This window comes from Triticum urartu, chromosome 7A (assembly GCF_056163025.1).
Source record: "Triticum urartu cultivar PI428250 chromosome 7A, HENAU_Tu73, whole genome shotgun sequence".
Taxonomy (NCBI): domain Eukaryota; kingdom Viridiplantae; phylum Streptophyta; class Magnoliopsida; order Poales; family Poaceae; genus Triticum; species Triticum urartu.
The window spans coordinates 594,709,512-594,730,567 of NC_141879.1; the positions used below are offsets into that span (position 1 = coordinate 594,709,512).

Here is a 21,056-nt window from a genome sequence, read left to right on the forward strand (position 1 = left end):
GTCACCGGGTGCGTGCGAACGATTAGCTACAGATTAATCGCGAATCTAGGCGCCGATCGATTAACATAACCTTTCCTCCCATCATCACGCTGAAAAGGCCCTCGAAAGCCAGGCGTCCGTGCTTTGGTAATTTGTTCGTTTGTTACAGGCTTTACTCGCTTACCAGTTTGGGCTTTGGGCTTTATGCTTTGTGCCATTGCCTGCACTGCACTGCAGGTCAGTGCGCCAGGCACCACCATCACCATGTGCGGTGCGGTGCCTCCTCGCTCCGTATTTACTCCCACCACTCGCTGTCGCGCCACGGCTACTTGTTCGAGCTCCAGAACCAAGCGGCAGCACAAGCGCAACTGCACAAGCAACGAGGAGTAGGCCAAGCGCTGTGGAAGGAAGAGATGGGAGCTTCCACCGTGCAATGCTACTCCTCCTCCTCCTTGCTCGCGTTGCTGCTCTGCTCCATGCTCCTGCACCCGTCGCAAGCATTCAAGGTACGTGCGTGTGTACAGCTTAGTTGTAGCATCGAATTATGGATGTCTTCACGTCACGTACGTGAATATAACACTGCGTTTACTTGCGGCAATGGGGTGCGCAGCTGCATGAGGAGAAGGTGCCGTTGAGCTTCATCGTGCCGGACCCCTCGCCGGTGCAGTCACCGCTCTCCGCGCCGCCTCCGGTGACCGGCGCCAACGACGACGACGGGATGAGGCCGAGGCTGCCGACGGAGCGGTGGAAGCGGGGCCGAGGCGAGGAGAGGCGGGCCCGTGGTGGCGCGCACGCACCGGCGCTCGCGCCGTGGTCGGCGGGCCCCGCGCGCGCACCAGCCTCATCCCCATCCTACGCGCCGGCGCCGGACTCCGGAAGCGGGGCGCCGGTCATCGAGAGCAGCCCCGCCGTGCCGGTCCCGCGCGGCGTGAGGGACACGGCCACCATCCTGCCCATGCCCGCGCCCGGCGTCAAGCGGCAGGTGCGTAGTGCCGCCGGTTCCACCACCCACGTCTTCTCCTTTACCTCCTCCCTTTTGCTTCTTTTCATGCTCCGTCAACCTCCATTGATCTGCTCCCACATTTCACTCACCGTTCCGATTTTCCTGTTCACTCTTTGACATTTTGATTCATCTTTTGCAGGACGTGGGCGGAGCCGCTTTGGCTCGGCCCGGTATGGCGCCGCTGGTGGTAGGGCTCGCCATGATGGCGGCTTTAGGAGCTTTATGCTAGAAGTTTTTTTCTTTTTGATCTGTAGTAGTGGTAGTAGCCGTAGCCAGTATCGCAGAGCCGATGAAGCTTTTCATTTTTCTCCTCCTTCCTCGCTGTCTTTCAGTGCTAATCCTCTGTAAACAAAGCTCGTCTTCCTTTATTTTGGCCACCTTCTTTGTCTTCCTTTCTGCTCCTAGGCTAAAAGTCGCTGCTTTTCTTTCCTGGATGGCGCACCATATGCTATGCCATGCGCACGATAAAGCGCTGCGTGGTATTCGTGGCAGAAAGGGGAAAGTAAAGGGGGAAAAAAGCTGCGTGGTGGTATGGGTATATAGTATACCGATGCATATTCTTAAGACAGCCCAGGGTGTGAAGAGCACAACGGAAATCTTATTCTGGCTGACGTTCGAAGAGGATGGCAAATAACCTTTTTTTATGGCGGTTTAGTTTTGAGACGAGATCTCTTTTCTGACAGAAACTATCATGTCGCTTTACTGTCTCTCACAAATAAAATGGCTAGCGAAATGGTTCGCAAATGTCACCTCTCTCGGTGAACGTTCGCCAGTTAAAGGGGTCCATAACAAAAAAATAAGACCATAAACCCGACTCAAGCAGTGTGGATAGTAATATTTTGGTGTTCACCAAAATTATTGAAATTCAACTAATCTCATCGACGCCTCATAAAAAATGAAACCGCCATGGCGTATTATGGTCTCTCAGATGACACACTCTTGTCATGTTCAAGGCCACCCCCCCTCACCACATCTTCGCCAACGTCTATCACAATCACTAGTGGGACATCTCACATTCTACCTCTTCATCCTCGTTTTTCTCACGCTCTGCGGCATCCTGAAGCCCTCATGGCAAGCCATTGAAGGCTACGACTAGCTTGCCTTGCAGCTCGGCAAATGGGAGGCTGCCAGACTATGGCAGATGGCGTATTCTATGTGACGCTCATTTTCATGGTGTTTGGTGCCACCAAGAACCAGTTGTGTGTGCCACCGTTCAGGACCGACCAGCTTGACAAATGTGGTGACCCTGAGGCCTCCTCCCTAGACCCTTAAGCACTAGGGACCCAACAACTGGCACTTGTGCATGGCTATGTGGGCCACCGGCCATTCACGAGTGATGACTCGATCGTCTCGTGGGGGGCTCCTAAGACCTCCTGCAATGCATTGGTGCTAAGGTGAGGTGCTAACTGCATTAATTGTCTTGGCAACTAATGTCCCCAATGCATGGGTACTTAGCTTTTGTTGCTAAGCTTGGTTTAGTTAATTCTTTATCAATAGAACTCCTTCATGCATTGGTCAGTAGGTACTTTGCATAGGTTCACGTGCTTAGAACCGTTTCCTCCTGGGTCACCATAATGCTCTCTCTCCTCTTTAATAGATTTGCCACATCATTTTTTGGCTTTTGAGGCATCCTTAGCATCCGTACACGGTGGAGCACCGGGAGAGGCCTAAGGCGCTACCTTCCGCGTGGAAGTAGCGCCGGTGCTCATACGCGCCCGAGCGGGCTACGACCCAGCAACACAACTTGCCTCCCGCTAGTCCTTGTTGGTTGTTCGCTAGTTTCTTTTTCGTTTTTGTGTTGTTGATGTGGTAGAAAAAAACTGTGAATTTTTTTTTATTTATGAAACAATTTGTGAAATCAAATAAGGTTTAAGGATTTTATAAAAAAATTCATGCATTGGAGAAAACGTACATCGATTTTGGAAAAAAATTCATCAATTTTGAAAAAAAGACACAAATTTGGAAAAAGTTAATCAAACTTAAAAAAATCATTGATTTGGAAAAAAATACTGATTTTTAAAAAAGTTCATTGATTTTTTTAAAAGAATCATCAATTTGAATAATGGTCACAAAAATTGAAAATTTTCGTCAATTGGAAAAAGTTCATCGATTTTGAAGAAAATTTTCACAAAGTTGAAACAATAAGTTCATGAATTTGATTTTTATGCGAATTTAAGGAAAAAAAGAAAAAAAAGAAAAGAAACAGGAAATAACTGCTTTTTAAGCGTTGCATATAAAAGAATAAAACAAGGAAACTAGCACAACCGGTCCGGCGACCAAGTTGTTTAGTGTTTTTCTTACTGAACCGAATGGTGCGCGCATGTTTTTTTGGGTTTAAACATAAAGAAAAAAGTAAGTGGGCTGGCCCACAACGGAGGGAGTGTGTGCCAAGTTGCAGAATGCACTATAACGGGCGCACAAAGTTCCAACCATAGGAACGGGTGATTCCTATATGACGCTCGTTAGCGTCAAATCTTCGCAGCTTTTTTTTTTTGAGAAAAAAATCTCCGCAGCTTCGCTCAGAGCGAGCAACCTGTCGCTCCCACTTGGGCCGGCCCAGCATTCGCTCCCCTCCTGTTTCTTCGTTGCGGTATCTTTGGGGAAACGTTCCGGTTTTGGGAACCTTCTGGAACGTTCCTGGCCTGAAACGGTTTTTCCTTTTTTAACCATGTTTTATTCTATTTTTATTTCAATTTTTCCTTTTCTCTGCTTTTTTTTTGCTGTTTCTTTTCTCTGCTTTTCATTTTGTAGTATATAAAAGGTCCTCCGCGTATTAAAAAAAGGTTTGTTGTATATTAAGAAATTGTTCATCTTGTATTTTAAACTTGTTCATCGTATATTAAGAGATTGTTCAACATATACTACAAAATGTTCATTGTGTATTTTGAAAACTTGTTCATCGTATATTAAGAGATTGTTCAACATATACTACAAAATGTTAATTGTGTATTTTGAAAACTTGTTCATCATATATTAAGGGATTGTTCAATGTATACTACAAAATGTTCATTGTGTATTTTGAAAACTTGCTCGTCGTATATTAAGAGATTGTTCAATGTGTTCTTACAAATTGTTTGGCGTATATTACATAAATGTTCAATGTACATTAAAATTTTGTTCAGACTATATAAAAAAATTGTTCATGTTTTCATTTTTTCACTTTTTTCAAAATTGTCCGTGTTTTAGAAGTTTTTCGAATTTTGAAAAGAAATTTGCGTTTCTGAAGAAATTTTGTTCACGCGAGGGCTCCGCCTTGTTTGCTATTAGTTAAGCATTTGCGCTATGATTTGGCTAAGAAGAGTGGCTAGCTCGACCGGTTACCAACTGTAGTTTGCGGCATGCCGGCGGGGGAGTTCGAGTCAAGGCCCCTGCTAAAATTCTTGTAAGTTCATGAATTCTAAAAAGTTTACAAATTTGGAAAAAGTTACGGTTTTGAGAAAAGTTTGTTACCAGCAAAAGTTCACAAATTCAAAAAAATCATGAATTGAAAAGTTACGAATTTGATAAAAAATTGCAAATTTGAAAAATTCTAGAAAATTGAAAGCAAATCATGAATTTGAAAGAAGTTCGGGAATCTGACAAAAAGTGCACGAATTTGCAAAACTATTTGCACATTTGGAACAAGTTCAAAAACTAGGGAAAAATCACGAATTTGAAAAAACATGAATTAGAAAACCAAAAAAAGAAAAGGGAAAAGGTAAAATACCAAAGGAAACCCGTCCTTAAAAAATAAGAGAAGAAATCACCCTAGAAAACAGGGGAACCTTCTTTATTTGAAAGGAAACTATATTCCATTACCAGGGCCGCCTCCAGAAATTCGAGGCCCCGGGCGAAAACCAAAATGTGGCCCAAAATTTTAAACAGTTCACATAACAGAAGAATTATTATGCGTAAAGCATATTGTCACTTTATTATATAATTGCAAGTCTGTTTTATTTGTACCTTGTTAGGCATATATCAACACTAATGTTAAAAAGTCAAAAGGGATTGCAAGCAATGAACAAACCTCATGTTCTACCAAAAAGGAGCATCCGTCTAGTATTTCTTGAAATAAAATCTTCAATCATATCTTCGTTGCAAAAAGGACCTTCACTGGCAACATTACCATCATCAATTTATGCATCATGAGCCCTCAACCTCTGTTGCATCATCATCACGAGCATCACCAACATTAACATCTGTAGTTTGATTTGCAGAATTATATTGGGGGTCTTTCACCAAATATGTATCAAGGGAACCTGTTAGAGATTGAGCCTCCACTTCAAGTCTTTGTTTCTTCTTACGCTTTGCAGTATCAGTTTCATGCTTCCTAAGTCTAGTAGACATGATGAAGACTTAGAAAAAAATACCTAACAAATTATAAGTGATCATTGATCAAACAGAATCTAATTATTTTCTAATAGTAACAATCACCAGATGAATAGTTCATTCGTATACAAGAAAATGAACTGAAAATAGAACCTTGCACTTGAAGATTAAAACACACTTCGTAGGTCCTGATTGAAGTGACGAACGAACCGCAGTCCACGGCTGTTGCGTCTTCATGCAGCAAGACGATCAACAATAGGAATAGATCGGAGGTAACTGCGCTGGCGCCGGCACGACTGCTAGGGCCTTCGTCAATCCCCGATCGCCGCTTGCAAGAGGCGAGACGCTGCTTGTTCGTCTGCAATCGCTGGAATCAGGCGATCTGTATCCAGTCTTGTCATCGTGCTATTGGGCCTCCAACCTTCTTCTCTGGAATTGTGTTATTTGGGCCTCCCGCACGTTAGTTTCCTACTTTCCTTATCTGGTTTTTGTAGCGATCTTTTAGCGGCAGGGAGGCATCATAGTACGAAGGGTTTTTGTCTCGACGGGGGCCCCACGATTTTGGGGTCCCTGTGCGGTCGCTCACATCGCTCCCCCTCATCGACGGGCCTGTCCATTACACATACGGGCCAACAAAATCGATGGCAACCGCTTCAGTTACAAAGCTTGGTAGCTTGGTACATCTGACAACCACATGCATATATCTGGCTCAACCAAACTCACACCAGACGACGCTAGCTTATGGGAAGCTACATTACAGGATCTGGGACACCAGTTGATAAAAGCAGATTGAAAATAGTACAATATTTTAAACTTTGCTTCTCCGAACAGGGCACCGAAAACTGAATTATCGTAGGTGTCTTCATCGATAGCTTGTTTCAACACCAATGCATCCGTTTCAAAGATTACATTCCTGCATCCCAGCTCACTTGCTCTCTCCGCGGCATATAACATGGCAATTGTTTCTGCTTGAATTGCTTCAGAGAGTCTTGACAATCTCCCTGCCCCTATTGCTTCTACTCCTCTTTCAGAGTTTCTAATGATGAAACCCCATCCCTCCTTCTTTGTCTCCTTTGTGAAGGCTCCGTCTATATTGACTTTAGATAATTTTTCTCGGGCGGTTTCCAACAACTACCCTTGGTCGTTATTTTAGTACATTTCCTCTTGCAAAACTCATCGAATTCTCTATCATGAATTTCTAGGGATTCTAGAATTTCAATTGTACTCCCTCCGTTCCTAAATATTTGCCTTTATACAGGGCCGCCTCCAGAAATTCGAGGCCCAGGCGAAAACCAAAATGTGGCCCAAAATTTTAAACAGTTCACATAACAAAAGAATTATTATGCGTAAAGCATATTGTCACTTTATTATATAATTGCAAGTCTGTTTTATTTGTACCTTGTTAGGCATATATCAACACTAATGTTAAAAAGTCAAAAGGGATTGCAAGCAATGAACAAACCTCATGTTCTACCAAAAAGGAGCATCTGTCTAATATTTCTTGAAATAAAATCTTCAATCATATCTTCGTTGCAAAAAGGACCTTCACTGGCAACATTACCATCATCAATTTATGCATCATGAGCCTCAACCTCTGTTGCATCATCATCACGAGCATCACCAACATTAACATCTGTAGTTTGATTTGCAGAATTATATTGGGGGTCTTTCACCAAATATGTATCAAGGGAACCTATTAGAGATTGAGCCTCCACTTCAAGTCTTTGTTTCTTCTTACGCTTTGCAGTACCAGTTTCATGCTTCCTAAGTCTAGTAGACATGGTGAAGACTTAGAAAAAAATACCTAACAAATTATAAGTGATCATTGATCAAACAGAATCTAATTATTTTCTTATAGTAACAATCACCAGATGAATAGTTCATTCGTATACAAGAAAATGAACTGAAAATAGAACCTTGCACTTGGAGATTAAAACACACTTCGTAGGTCCTGATTGAAGTGACGAACGAACCGCAGTCCACGGCTGTTGCGTCTTCATGCAGCAAGACGATCAGCAATAGGAATAGATCGGAGGTAACTGCGCTGGCGCCGGCACGACTGCTAGGGCCTTCGTCAATCCCCGATCGCCGCTCGCGAGAGGCGAGACGCTGCTTGTTCGTCTGCAATCGCTGGAATCAGGCGATCTGTATCCAGTCTTGTCATCGTGCTATTGGGCCTCCAACCTTCTTCTCTGGAATTGTGTTATTTGGGCCTTCCGCACGTTAGTTTCCTACTTTCCTTATCTGGTTTTTGTAGCGATCTTTTAGCGGCAGGGAGGCATCATAGCGAAGGGTTTTTCTCTCGACGGGGGCCCCACGATTTTGGGGTCCCTGTGCGGTCGCTCACCTCGCTCCCCCTCATCGACGGGCCTGTCTTTATAGAGATTTCAACAAGTGACTATATACGGAGCAAAATGAGTGAATCCACACTCTAAAATATGTCTATATACATCCATATGTGATAGTCCATTTGAAATCTCTAAAAAGACAAATATTTAGAAACGGAGGGAGTACTACTTATAGCCTCCCCTTTATTAGCTTTATTTCTCTCATGCTACCAAAGCCACATAAGAATACTTGTTGTTGCACTCTTTCTCTGATCAAGCTTAAAAATTTGAATGAGCACATCTTTCGGACTACAACAAACGCTAAGATTTTTCCTTATATCCTCCATCTGAGCCGCTCTCCGGATGTGCTTCACCTGTTTGCATTTGAAGAAGGTGTACCCTCCATCCTCATGAGTACGTAAACATACTGGACACCATGGTTCTGCTTTAACTCCTCCATGAATTAGTTTTTGTCTCAGAGCAGACCGTTTCTCGCCATTCTCTATAAAAAGTGCAAGATTTTTGCCGGTAGCGAAAGCCTCCATATTTTCTCCCACTCAAAAGGTAAGTGGTCAGCTGTTGTGCCAGATGCAGAGGCAATACCGTGGATAGACTTCCTTGCATCTGTTTCAATGGCCACTCGATAAGCTGATTTCACAGAGAATAAACCCCTTTTATCAAAGTGCCACGCAAGTGTTCGACGTGATTTTGTACTAAAGAAAGCAGAAACTTTGAATACTTTTTGTAGGTATACACAGGAAAGAATATATATGTATGCTCGCAGACTAGTGCATGCATGCATTGACCTGATCTCTTGAGTATGTACGTGGTGCATGGCAAAAATTGCCTACGTACTACATGCAGGCATCCGACCTACTAGAGCGGCAACTCGCACGTCTAGGAGCGCAATACATACCGGAGTACGCAGCGGCCGTCACGACCGGCATGTATAACTATGTACACAAATACCTGTATACCGGCCAGCAAGCGCGCGTACATACTCGAATACCCGTACAAACAGTTCAAAATAAGATGAAAATGGATGAACATCCAGGACGGCCGAAGTCACATGTTTGGCAAATGCACTGACCCACCTGCAGTCAGTTGAAAACTAACTAAATACGTATGTGTTATTTTCTTTTGCAGGAGTGTGGGTCAAGAAGATCAGTCGAAGGGATAAACATACGAAGAAGATCAACATGTTTCCATCCATATCGCTTCCAGGAAAATCGGAAGGTTACGGGCGCGGAGGGCTTCACCTCCAGCCTATAAATAGATGCTCAAGCAAATGGGGCACGGGGGGAGAAACGCCCAAGGCCGCCGCCATTCGCCAACGCACACATCCATCAGGAGATCCATCCACGCCATCACGCCGCAAGGCTACCGCATCCATTCATCACGCACATACGTCCAGAGAAAAGACCTGCTAGCACCACATCCATCCATTCGTCACCGGAGCACACAACCGGCGACCAGGCACACATCCATCATAACTCACGCACGGAAGAGATCCATCCATCCTTCACGCAACACAACATCTATCTATTCTACCACGCACACATCCATCCATCGCCCGGCAAACCACTTTGCAAAACACCAGAGGCAAATCACATCTTGCAGGAATTAACGCAGCCGCAACGAAGATCGACGGCCATCCATGCAAGGGCGGCAAGGACTTCGACGATATGAACACCAAGCTCATGTTGCCTGATGGTGAGATGATCGTCTAATTACTTTTTTTTTTATTTCTCTCCCTGCCATCCAGCATGCGTGCACTACACCTAGAGTATGTGCCGGACATCGGAGACGACGACGTTTGCGTGATCGCTTTGTCGCCGCCGTCGAAGACGACTTCACTGGACCAGAAAAACTGCACCGACATCGTTGGGGTTTGTCTACGCCAAGCCGTTCATTTTCAGGTGTCATGTTCTTGGCTGGAGATTACTCGAGAGCAGCCGGAGCTCTCCAACGACGCAGCCCAACCGCTAGCCCCGGCGCCCTACCATCGCAGCCTTCATGGCGCTTGGTGAACACCCCACGGTATACAGGTCGCGACACACAGATGACGACGAACAGGGCCACGGTGAACAGGTTTATAGCAAAGGGTACACCGGTGTACAGGCTTGGCATCACACTCTTGGATGAGACGGCGTGGCGGAATCGAAGCTCGCTGACGATGCAGCCCGAGACCCGCTTTTTTCATCACGGCGTACAGGTTTCACATTACACTCTTGGAGGAGACGGCATGGCGGAACCGGAGCTCGCCGACAACGCAGCCCGAGACCCGCCTTTCCCATCACGACGTACAGGTCCTTGGTGGAACCAATATCCGCAACGATGGGTCTAAGACCGATTCCTCCTTCATAAGGCCCGCATCCCCGATGAACAGGTCAATGGCATACAGATCCTTTACTGAACTGAAGATTGCAACAACGCTGTCCAAGACCGGTCCCTCCTTCAAGAGGCGCACCCATCATGGCGGACAGGTCCTTGATGTACAGGTCCATGGCTTCGCCGGCGCACAGGTCACTCTTTCGCGTAGTACCAGCCCAAGGCGATGCGGCCTTTGCGACACCATTTTCCACGGCCCCGTGAGGCGGCGCCTTTGCCTTGGCAGACCGCCAAATACTTGGCGTCTAGCGAAGATAAGGCGCCAACCACCCTGGCCATGCCAATATGAGCGTGTGTCAGTTTATTTTACACTGATGCCGGTCTCCCCAAACCGTTACTCCCGCAAGGCGTAGCTCCTTGAACACCCCGATGAAGCAACAGGTCATCAAGATGTCTGAGCCGACCGCGACCCATGCTACCCCAACACCAACTACTCCAACATCGCAAAAACCGACGAGGCACGACGGCGAGGGCGGGCGTGGCCACCGCAAAGGCCACACTACTTGCGGCGCGTGTACCGGCGAGGACACGGGCTCTGCCGCCGCCCACACACACCACCATCATCATGCATGGAGAACGCGAAGCGAAGACGACGAAGACGACCACGTAGCTTAATCGGAGGTATCTCGCGGAGCAACCCGCGGGAGTAATTAACCGGGAGCCTTCCGAGGCCGCGGGAACCAGGAGACCGCGATCGCCATAGTCAGGCTGGCCGCGCTAGTAGGCCACGGAGCGCACTTTTTGTTTACGGGATCTTGTACTTTTGTTTCTCCAATGAGATTAATGAAATACTCGTTTCCCGCATCCTTTTCTTTGTGTACTACGGTACACTAGCACGCCCGCAAATTTTCTTTTCTTCTTTTCCCCGGCGCAAGAGAGAAATACGCTCCCCTTCCCTTCTCGCGGAGTCCCTAGATGATTTTTCTCGTGTCAAACAGCAAGCCAGTCCTCGTTGCCTTCGCCGATTGGTATTTGCAGAATTTCCTCTTCGTCTTCCTCATTAAACGTTTCTTTTATTAGGTCCTCATCCCAGTCACCCTCTACTGGGTTAATTAGGTCCGAGACTTTGTGGAGGATAGCATTCCTTCTTCGGGGAATAGCTAGTTTTCTACTCTGGCCTCGTGGGATCCATGGGTTGTTCCATATGTTCACCTTCTCACCATTGCCTATTCTCCGGATTACTCCTTCTCTTAGCAGTTCAACTCCTTTAAGGACGCTTCTTTATGAATAAGACAAGCCATCCTTTGGCACTGCTCTAATAACTGACCTGATGGGTAGTATTTTTTTAAGGGTCTGATGGGTAGTATTTAGCAGATAGAACTCTAGCGCAAAGAGAGTTGGGCGCATTTGCTAACCTCCATGCTTGCCTTGCCAACATGGCTTTATTAAACACATGGAGATATCTGAAACCTAGCCCTCCATCCTTCTTTGGTAGCATCATATGTTCCCGACTAACCCAATGGATTTTATGTTCTTTGTCCATATTGCTCCATCAGTATCTGCAGATCATTTCACTAATTTGGTTACATAAAGTCTTGGTCAGATCAAAACATGCCATTGCAAAGACCGGAACTGTTTGGGCTACGGCCTTTATTAGAATCTTTTTACCTGCCGTTGAGAGCATTTTTCTTCCCATCCCTAAATTTTCCTCCAAATTTTGTCTTTGAGGTAGGCAAATGCTTTTTCTTTTGATCTTCCATGTACACTAGCAGAGCCCTAAATACTTCTCTGTTCTTCCCTCCGTTGTAATATGCAATGCTGACATGATCATATTCTTCTGCTGATGCTAGGTATTCTTGCTAAACATTATGGTAGATTTCTCTGTATTGATTACTTGACCCGGGCAACTAGCATATGACCCTAGGACATGACTTATCTCTATTGCAGTCCTATTTTCAACTTTGAAGAGCAGTTTCTTGAAGGTACCCAAAACTGGTTGGAAGAGACTATATGAGCTGGTCCGTTTAAACAATCTGCACAATGCGTATGGTACTGTTTGTACTCTATATAAGCGCAACGACTATTTCTCGCCTTAAGCGAGTCGAGAGGAAATCTCGCGTTGAGTTTTTTCGGTCGTGGTTGTTACGGGCCGGCCCATGAACTCATTTTTTGAGGCGCTTGGGATGAATCGATCCTAGGACCTGCTTGTTCCTTCGAGGCACTGCTAGCCACTACGCCAACATCTTCTTCGTGAACAATATGTGGTCGTGAACTACTAGAAGAAGGAAAGCGAGCCGGTTTTTCACGCTGGTCCATTTTCTTTTTCCTGTTTTTACTGGGGTTTTTCTTTCTTTTCTTTCTTCATTTTTATTTGGTTTTCTCTGGGTTTTTTCTTTCCCCATTTCTTTTTTTGCTTTTCTTATTTATTTTCTCCGATTTTTTGTTATTATTTTTGTTTCGTCCATTTTTTTTATCTTTTTCCTTTTCTTACATATTATCCTTGTTTCATTCTTCGGTTTTTTGTTACTTTCTTGGTTTTCAATGCTTTTTTTTATTATTTTATTTTGTTTCTTTTCTTTTTTCTTCTCCGGTTTTTTGTTTTGTTTTCATTCTTTCTGCATTTTTCTCTTCTGTTATATTTCTTATTTTCCTTTTTCTTTGGTTTATTTTAGTTTCGTTTGTGGCTTTTTATTTGTTTGTTTTCTTCCCTTCTTTTGTTTTCATTCTATACTTTTTGTATATGTCAACAAGATTTTTCTAATGCATGTTTAACATCTTTCTATTACAAATTTAACATTTCTTAATACATGGTCAACATATTTTCTATACACTTTTAAAAAAATTCAAATGCTTGATTAACATTTTTCAGATACAAGATTAACATGTTTGAATACATGGTCAGCATTTTCCCTAGACACACTTTTTAAACCTTTCAAATGCTTGACTAACATTTTTTCAACAGTAGATTAACATTTTCTATCACATGGCCAAGATTTTTTCTATGCACATTTAACATTCTTTCAAATGCTTGATTAACATTTTCTAAATGCAATACTAACATTCTTTTAACACATGGTCAACATTTTTTTCTATACACACTCAACATTTTCCAAATGCTTGATTAAAATAATTGTTCAACATTTTTAAAATGCTAGATTAACATTTTTTGTATACATAATCCACAATTTTATTCATTTTTAATACATGATCAACATTTTTCTGGTGGTGACCCCGTGGAGACAATGGCACATTTGGCTTCAAACAGCTGCCAGAATGGGCTGGGCCAGCACGGACCACAAACCTTCGGCGTTCTTTTCACATTTTTTATTTCGTTTCTTGCTTTATTTTTTATTTTGCTTATATTTCAAAATATTCTATATAGAAATCACTTTATATATATATATATATATATATATATATATATATATATATATATTAGAAATCACTTTACACATAAATTTGAAAAATGTTAATCGCACATTTGCCAAATGTTTCTAATGTAACGAAATTGTACAGTGTGTATAGGAGAAGGTAGACATATGTAGCAAAATTATTAATTATGTCTTTGAAATATGTTAAACATGTATATACAAAAATTTTCTGATGTATACAAAAATGTATAATGTGATGGAAAAGTTGACATAAATAATTATGTGTTTTAAAATTGTTAATTATGTATGTAAAAAATGTTCATAATGTATACAAAAAATGTATAATGTGTATGAAAAAGTATACATAAAAATATAGGTTTCTAAAAATATTAATCAAGTACTTGAAAAATGTTAAACAGGCCCACGGCTTGGCGACCGCGTTCGGCATGCTGACGTTGGACCATGGGCGCTTCCATAGCACATTTCTTTGCCAACACGATGCTTTATCAACATAGGAGGGCGCATAAAAAAAAATTCAACATAGGGTGCCGAGGGGCAACCTGCTCACGAGGGTATTGGAGGTGCTCGTCGCCATCTTCCGGAATAGAAACACTGAGTTCACACATGACGACCGGGGCTTCTACAAGATTGCAAACTAGGTCTATCATTTGTGGCAGAGCCAAGATCAAGGGTTTTGGTTACTGGAAGAGATACCGCGCGATTACCGCATTTCTCGATACCCGTCGAGAAAAGTAAATACCGGCAAAAAAAGTCAAACTATTTGAAATGTTATAATTTGAAGGATGCATGAATAATTAAGTCTGATCGTAAATATCACCCTCCTAGGCATGCAACTCAAAGTCCCGTGTTCGACTCCCAGCGGTTGTACCCCCACCCATCGGTAAATTTGTGGTATGATATTTGTGGTTTAGTGTTCGGTTGAAAGGAAAGAGAGAATGACAAAACTCCCCTGAGTTTGTCTCTAAAATACCAAAATTAGGACGTCCAGACAGTTTCACGACTGAGATCCTTATTGAATTGCAAAAGCAAACATAAGTTATCCTAACACCACATGCGAGAGTTTGACGGGTCTCCGTTGAAGATGTCCTTATCTCCTACTCCCTCCGTCCCAAAATGCGGATTGTGATTTTGTTATAATGCTCAATACCACACGACTCCTGTCGTGCCCACCACCTCTCCCGAACTGGATCGGCCATAGCGTAGGAAGATTCCAGCCCACGTACGTACACGTCGCCAGCCAGGCACCAACCACCCTGCAGGCACACATGCTAGACTAGAACTAGACTAGATCCATGCAGCAGCTGAACTGCCGAAGAATATAGTACCATACCACCTTGCTCGCTCTCACGCACTCACACTAGTTCACTCTCGCAGCAGCTAGCCTCGCTCTCGCGCGCAGGATGCGGAGCGGTGTCGGCGCGCGCCTTCTGCCACAGGCGGTGGCCATCGCCATCGCCGTGGCCGTCGCCTGCTGCATGGCCGCCGCGCCCTCGTCGGCGCAGGGGACGACGACGCCCGCGGACGCCGGCGGCGCGGTGCCGTCGTGCGCGTCGAAGCTCGTGACGTGCGCGGGCTACCTGAACACCACCGACACGCCGCCGGAGTCGTGCTGCGACCCGCTCAAGGAGGCGGCGGCCACGCAGGCGGCGTGCATGTGCGCCATCCTCATGAACAGGGCCGCGCTGCAGGCGTTCGGCGTGGCGCCGGAGGAGGGGGTGCTCCTCGCCAAGCGCTGCGGCGTCACCACCGACGCGTCCACCTGCGCCAAGTACAGCGCCGGCGCCGGTAAGTTCGCCCGCTTTCCGAGCTCTCGTCAATCATCATCATCATTATCATTGCCGACAGGGTCGATGGTTGGTTTAGCGCCTAGCGCGGCACGCACGTACGTCCAAGCTGATCTGAAACTTAATTATTTGTTTGTCAGAAACAGTAGTACTTGGATCAGATCAAGCTGGGTTGTTTCCTTACTCGAAAATTTGTCGTTTCATGCACCTGACCTGAGCCAGCCATTTGTCTCTCTTAAAAATCTTTACCATCAATCTGTACTTTGCAGTAGTACTACTGTAGTTAACAGCATGCAAAAAAGGTAATCTGCCGGTTGCAGAAGAGCTGAGGGTAGAGAAATGGGTGTCAAAGTTTGGATCTTCGTCAGACCAGAACCACAATCATCTTCCGCTGCAATTGTGCATACGCAAGATCTCTTCATTGATGATCTGATCTGATCTTATCTCAACTGATACGACCAATCATGCCATAATTAGGTTGATTTGTACAACGGCGTGCTGAGCAATGCTGATTTTAACTCTCTTTTGCAGATGCTGGCACTGCAGGTAGCACAGCTGCTTCTTCAGCATCCACGGGAACTGCTGCTTCTACAGGTAATTTGAGTTCAGACAACAATCTTAGTGCTGTCTAGGATGATCAGAAGTAGAGAAACTTACAAATTTCTAGTCTCGCTAGAATAACTTTAAAAATTACTGCCTTAAAACACCGGGAAAATGTACACATGAAACCAACATAATGATGGCAGAGATGTTCTTTCAATTGGTAGCCTGAACCTCTCTTCTGAAACCATCTCAAACTTAACTGACCTTTGTTCTGAAAGGAAACTTAACTGAATTTCTACTGCCAGTAACCCACCCTTCTGTTCTTCTGCAGTTGCCAAGCCAACGGCAAGTGGAGGAACCACGCATCCCCTGAGCTTGATCGCCGCATCTTCATTTGTAGGCTTCAGTTTCATCTGGTGGATGATCATGGCGTAGTAAGAGATACCAATGAGTATGAACTGTTATGTAAAAAAAAACTGTATCGTCTCAATAAACATAACTATCTGGTTGTCACTTCGTTCCGTAAATTTTACTGCATGTGCCTTTGTACATGGCCTACGCATCCCATTCTGTATGCCTATCTAGGTTACAATTGTCATTAAATGAGAACGAAGGGTAGATTGTTTAGAAGGGAGAGACGGAACAATGAAGAACATAACAGAGCATGTCTACTTCGAAAACACATCATAATTGCAAACACATAACTGCGCAAATCACCAAGTAGAAGTCTAGGGCCAAAAACCAATGAGAGAAAAGACCTTCTATTCACTTCAAAAGAGACATGTTTTATTTGATACAATAATTTCAACAGGTCACAAATTAGCGGCAAAGGGTGAACCTTTTCTCCACATTCCGATTAATCATCAGCCATCACTCCCTACTTCGGCTTTTATGTTCACGGTGGTGATGTTTGGACCTCTTGTTGTCCTTCTTTCTCTCTCGTTTGCTGCTATTGTTCTTTTCTTGTTTTATGTGCTTGTGCTTCGAGGTGGATGGCTCCTCGTCTGAGGATTTAGATCTCAAAAATAGTGGTTTCTCTGGACCATAAACTCGGCGCTTCCGGTCTTCTTTCACTCCTGCGTCCGGACTTGCTGAATTGTCTTGCCTACCGCATGGAGGCTTGAGGTATGGACCGGGCTCATCCATTCTAGAACCAATGGCTCCTCGTCCGCGCTTCACCCTAACAAAAAAATTGTGTGTTTAGTGAAAATTGGAGCAGATAGATGGCCTATGCATATGCAGACACAAATGTATAGGCTAACCACATTTCTTAGTACAATGAGAACATTGTAAGACTATGATCATGGAAAGTACAAATAATATCAGAAAGATCAGATCTTCAATTAATATCGGATTTTCTCTCACTATTTAATTTCTCCTGTGTTGTTTACGGATACTGTAACTGACCTTGATCGAAGAAACTCTTCGATTTCATCATCGCCTAGCCCATCCTCCCGGCCCGAATAAGAACTGCTATGTGAATCCCTCGACGAAGATGATGCACCAGCACCATATGGTCTGTCTCGCTGGATCTTAGAGACAGGGCTCTGGTCTCTTGAGTCGTTCTTCCGTTTCAGGGATCTCGAGTCAATTCGACCACTGGTTCTGGCTTTCATCTTTGATTCCAGCTCCATTTCCTTCTCCCTGGCACGCCAGATCTCATTAACCTCCACAACTCGATTTGCTGCAGACAAACAGAGAAATTTTATTTCGACGAGAAAGTTCCAAACTGGATTTCTAACGGCAATTCTCAACAAAGTAGTATCTTGTTTCAAATGAAAGTTTTTGGATATGAGCACTAGCAATTTTTTTTACTAAGACATGTCATTTGCAATATAACTGCTTTTAGTTAGTAAATCATATTAGCTGGGCACTGAGCATAACCAACAGATACCAATGAATCATATTAACATCGAACAAAAGCAAGGAGAAGCCAACCGACCTTGCTGAACGCCAAGAACGGTGGCGGCAAGGAACCGCGAGTTGGGGCGGTGCCTCACGTTAGGTTTCTGCAGATAGGCGTGCACCCCTTCCTTCTCCGCCTGCATCCGCAGCCTCCGGGCCTCCTCGAGGAGCAACGCCGCAAGGCGATTCTCCGTCCCCAAATCCATCGTCCAGCCGCGAAGGCAAGCCCTGTCTGGAGAGGAGAGGAGAGCCTCGGTGCCCGTGCGGGCCTCGGCGACAGCGGCCGTGCACGCGTCGCCCGGCGGCGACGGACGGCGAGAAGCCCAGCCGCCGGGAGGATTTTGGACGCGTCTAGAAATTCCGGTGGCGATTGGGGACAAGAGACCTCGATTGCTTCCTTCTGTTTTGTGATCGATTCCACCGATTCCTGCTGGGCTTCCGCTTCCGTATCCGGCTCGTGCTGGGTTGCTGTTTTCTTGTATGGGCCTCCACTAGCCCATGTAACCGAGCCCACGCCTAGCAGCATTCCCTAAGCCCGAGCGCCATGCTTCCGTTCCGGCAACGCAACCCACCGGAGGAATTCTCATCTGGAGGAGAAAGAAACTCGTCCGCCCCCAAATCGACGACGGGCACCAGATGCGGCCGCCGTCGCCGCCGCGGCCGCTGGCCTTCCCAACGCTGGACTCGCTCGCGGCGTACCTCCGGCCGCGCCTCCCGGGCCCGGCGCTCGCCTCCTGGGGATCCGCGCCGGGGACCAAGAACCTGCTCAACCTCTTCCTGGAGCTCTCCTGCGGCGACTGCACGCTGCTGCCCGCGGCCTCCTCCCCGCCGGCCCTCGTCGTGCGCGCCGTCCACGTCGCCACCGTGCGCATCCGCAACCGCCGGGGCGCGCTCCTCGTGGAGACCCGCCAGCTGCTCTCCGATGGCACGCTCCGCCGCCGGGCCGCGCGGCCGCTCTCCGAGAAGATGCGCCCCGGGGAGACGCCCGAGGCCGCCGCGGCCCGCGCCGTCGTCGAGGAGCTCGGCGAGCGCGCCCGCGTCCGGATCCTGGGGGCGGCCCCGGAGCCGCGCGTGGAGGAGCGGGAGTCCGTCTCGTACCCGGGGCTCCCCGCCAGGTACGTGCTGCACGCGGTGGACGCGGAGCTCGTGGAGGGCGTCCCGGAGGAGGGCGAGTTCGACACGGAGGAGGCCGGCGAGGGCGAGGGCCACGACGGCGGCGGCGCGGCCATCACCGTGAAGCGGCACTACTGGTCATGGGTCGACGACGAGGAGGCCCGCGGCGAGGCCGCCCCGGCCGCCGTCGCCGGTGCGCAGTAGGAACTAATATGTGCTGTTATCATGTTGTGTTTGGTTAATTTATTTTTATCACTTCATCGGCTTGCGATATCATGTAATACTCCAGTATGTTTCTTGCGCTCTGCTCTGCAGTGTTCATAGTACCATGGATCTCTTTGCAACCCCACAGTTAGTCACTCTCTGTCTCTGCACCGCAGGGATGTCGAAGTGTTTCTTCCGCACTCAGGTCTGTTTGTTTGAGCTTCGAGACCAGATTCAGCTTTGCCAGTGAACCTGAATCTGAAAGTTGAAACAAACAGTTGTATATCAAATCAGCATTACCAGTGAAGCTGAATTTGTTAGCATCCAGGCCATTTCCAATACAATTGTCTAACACATCTCAAAGTGTACTTCAAGCGAGTCCACAAATAATAAACCAATCAAAGCTGAAACAAACATGACTCGCTCTGCCTACTCCTACATAACGGAAGAATCTGCAACTGCTTAGGCCATCTCCAACGGCGACCCTCAAACCGCCCGCATATGTCTGCATCGAGCTGTCCGGACCGCGGAAGACATCCAACGCAGTCCTGTATCAGTTCGTGGCGCGGTCCGGACCATGATTTTTCCGCAAATCAGAACCAAATGGGGGGAGGGGGTGCGGGAGTTCGGACACGCTAAACGTCGCGCTCTAATCCCCTGGCCCACCCAAAAGGAAAGCGGAGCCCGCGCTTTTTGTACCAACCTGCACTGTTTCCGCGCCAAAACCTCCACTCTCGTCTTCCATCCCCCGCCGCTCTTCACCTAATTCCCGTCCTTTTTTCCCACCCTTTTCTTCCTTCCGTCGCCGACGCATGGAACCGGGCTGTTGGAGATGGAGGTGACTGCGGTGCCGGATGATCCGAGCATCATGCTCACCTGGAAGATCAGCTTGGCTACGTGGCAAACTCGTCGCGTGAAGGCGAAGGCCGCAAAGGAGGAGAATCTCAAGAAGCGAATGGTCGCCAGTGGGTGTGGTGGTGGAGGTGGTGCTCGTGCCGGAGGGCGCGGTACCCAGACGGGCGCGCCCACAGTACAGACGGCGCCGGGGCCGGGACCTTTCAAGCCTCTGTACTTCTACGCCGCCAAGCAGCTCAGAACCCCCGCCGGGAAGGTGCCTTACATCATCGACGTAAACGTGTCGCCACTCTTCTCCGAGTATTCTTCGTCGTAGCTCGTCCGGGCGTGGACGGCATGTGGAGAGCAAATGGGTGCATGCACGCTGTTTGCGCCAATGCCTAGAGCAGGGGATCCGGCGTACGAGGACCCCCGACAGGGAGATGCTCGACATCATCCATGACGGAGGCGAAGGAGGAGGATGTGGCTATGAGGACGGGCGGGTGGAAGACTCTGATCTGACCCAGTCCGGCAACTACCAGCAGCAACAGTTTCCTACAGCCAGATGGCACACAGTAGTCCTACACCTGGACCGGTGTGGGCACACAACAAGAGTAGCACAAGGCTGTCGAACAGCAACACCATGATGGGGGGGGGGGGATGGCGAGGACGATGATCCGAATGATAGAGCAGGCGATCCAAAGAAGAAGGGTAGATGAGAAAGCTTCAACATGCGGGAGGACGAGCCGTTGTGCTATCCATGGTTGGCCACTAGCCTCGATCTGATCCATGGCATGTAGCAAAAGGGCACAACATTTTGGAACAACATTTACATTTGGTTACACGAACACAAGCATTTTGCCCCGTACTTCGACGCGGTCATCCACAACCGTGAATCAAAGTCCGTCAACAATCGATGGTACTCCATCCAAGAGGCCATGTCCAAGTATTGCGGGCACTTGAAGCATCTCGTCGCACGGTGGCCTAGCGGTGCACAAATCACCAATCAAGTAAGTTGATCACTAGCCGAACATGCTTATTTTTTTGCTCACTAGCCGATCATGCTTAGTTTGTTGCTCACTAGCCAGGCATGCTTAGTTTTGTTGTTCACTAGCCGGACATGCTTAGTTTTGTTGCTCACTAGCCGGACATGCTTAGTTTTGTTCCTCGCTAGCCGGATATGCATTGTTGACATTGTTTCACTTTGTAGCCTTCTCGTGCTTGTTTGGTGTACAAGAAGTGGGAGAAGAAAAACTTCACCGTCATACATTGTTGTTTGAAATTGAATGGGCAACCCAAATGAAACCTTTTCATAGCCAAAACTGTCGCCCAA

General features: G+C 46.6%; 4 protein-coding genes across 4 annotated transcripts; 3 read left to right on the top strand and 1 right to left on the bottom strand.

Moving 5' to 3' along the window:
- The first annotated feature begins 222 nt into the window (after window positions 1–222).
- Window positions 223–1,350, top strand: LOC125519109 (uncharacterized). Its single transcript, XM_048683988.2, has 3 exons — window positions 223–485; window positions 590–961; window positions 1,122–1,350. The coding sequence occupies exons 1-3, from the start codon at window positions 393–395 to the stop codon at window positions 1,209–1,211; spliced, it is 555 nt and encodes a 184-aa protein (XP_048539945.2). The 5' UTR covers window positions 223–392; the 3' UTR covers window positions 1,212–1,350.
- A 13,232-nt stretch (window positions 1,351–14,582) lies between these two features.
- Window positions 14,583–16,180, top strand: LOC125518903 (non-specific lipid transfer protein GPI-anchored 9). Its single transcript, XM_048683797.2, has 3 exons — window positions 14,583–15,125; window positions 15,656–15,718; window positions 15,999–16,180. The coding sequence occupies exons 1-3, from the start codon at window positions 14,741–14,743 to the stop codon at window positions 16,100–16,102; spliced, it is 552 nt and encodes a 183-aa protein (XP_048539754.2). The 5' UTR covers window positions 14,583–14,740; the 3' UTR covers window positions 16,103–16,180.
- On the bottom strand, window positions 15,783–18,134 carry LOC125518901 (uncharacterized). Its single transcript, XM_048683795.2, has 4 exons — window positions 17,610–18,134; window positions 17,075–17,351; window positions 16,506–16,847; window positions 15,783–16,080 (listed from the first exon to the last, which is right to left on the bottom strand). The coding sequence occupies exons 1-3, from the start codon at window positions 17,776–17,778 to the stop codon at window positions 16,538–16,540; spliced, it is 756 nt and encodes a 251-aa protein (XP_048539752.2). The 5' UTR covers window positions 17,779–18,134; the 3' UTR covers window positions 15,783–16,080; window positions 16,506–16,537.
- LOC125518902 (RING-H2 zinc finger protein) lies at window positions 18,114–19,034 on the top strand. Its single transcript, XM_048683796.2, has one exon. The coding sequence runs from the start codon at window positions 18,209–18,211 to the stop codon at window positions 18,887–18,889; it is 681 nt and encodes a 226-aa protein (XP_048539753.1). The 5' UTR covers window positions 18,114–18,208; the 3' UTR covers window positions 18,890–19,034.
- The last annotated feature ends 2,022 nt before the right edge of the window (window positions 19,035–21,056 follow it).

Excerpts from the sequence above, each read along its gene's own strand:
- LOC125519109 (XM_048683988.2), top strand. The coding sequence starts at position 393 with ATGGGAGCTTCCACCGTGCAATGCTACTCCTCCTCCTCCTTGCTCGCG. Across the intron at positions 486-589 it reads ACCCGTCGCAAGCATTCAAG|CTGCATGAGGAGAAGGTGCC; the intron begins GTACGTGCGTGT and ends TGGGGTGCGCAG. Across the intron at positions 962-1,121 it reads CGCCCGGCGTCAAGCGGCAG|GACGTGGGCGGAGCCGCTTT; the intron begins GTGCGTAGTGCC and ends CATCTTTTGCAG.
- LOC125518903 (XM_048683797.2), top strand. The coding sequence starts at position 14,741 with ATGCGGAGCGGTGTCGGCGCGCGCCTTCTGCCACAGGCGGTGGCCATC. Across the intron at positions 15,126-15,655 it reads CAAGTACAGCGCCGGCGCCG|ATGCTGGCACTGCAGGTAGC; the intron begins GTAAGTTCGCCC and ends TCTCTTTTGCAG. Across the intron at positions 15,719-15,998 it reads GGGAACTGCTGCTTCTACAG|TTGCCAAGCCAACGGCAAGT; the intron begins GTAATTTGAGTT and ends GTTCTTCTGCAG.
- LOC125518901 (XM_048683795.2), bottom strand. The coding sequence starts at position 17,778 with ATGGATTTGGGGACGGAGAATCGCCTTGCGGCGTTGCTCCTCGAGGAG. Across the intron at positions 17,352-17,609 it reads CGTTCTTGGCGTTCAGCAAG|CAAATCGAGTTGTGGAGGTT; the intron begins GTCGGTTGGCTT and ends GTTTGTCTGCAG. Across the intron at positions 16,848-17,074 it reads GAAGAGTTTCTTCGATCAAG|GGTGAAGCGCGGACGAGGAG; the intron begins GTCAGTTACAGT and ends TTTTTTTGTTAG.
- LOC125518902 (XM_048683796.2), top strand. The coding sequence starts at position 18,209 with ATGCGGCCGCCGTCGCCGCCGCGGCCGCTGGCCTTCCCAACGCTGGAC.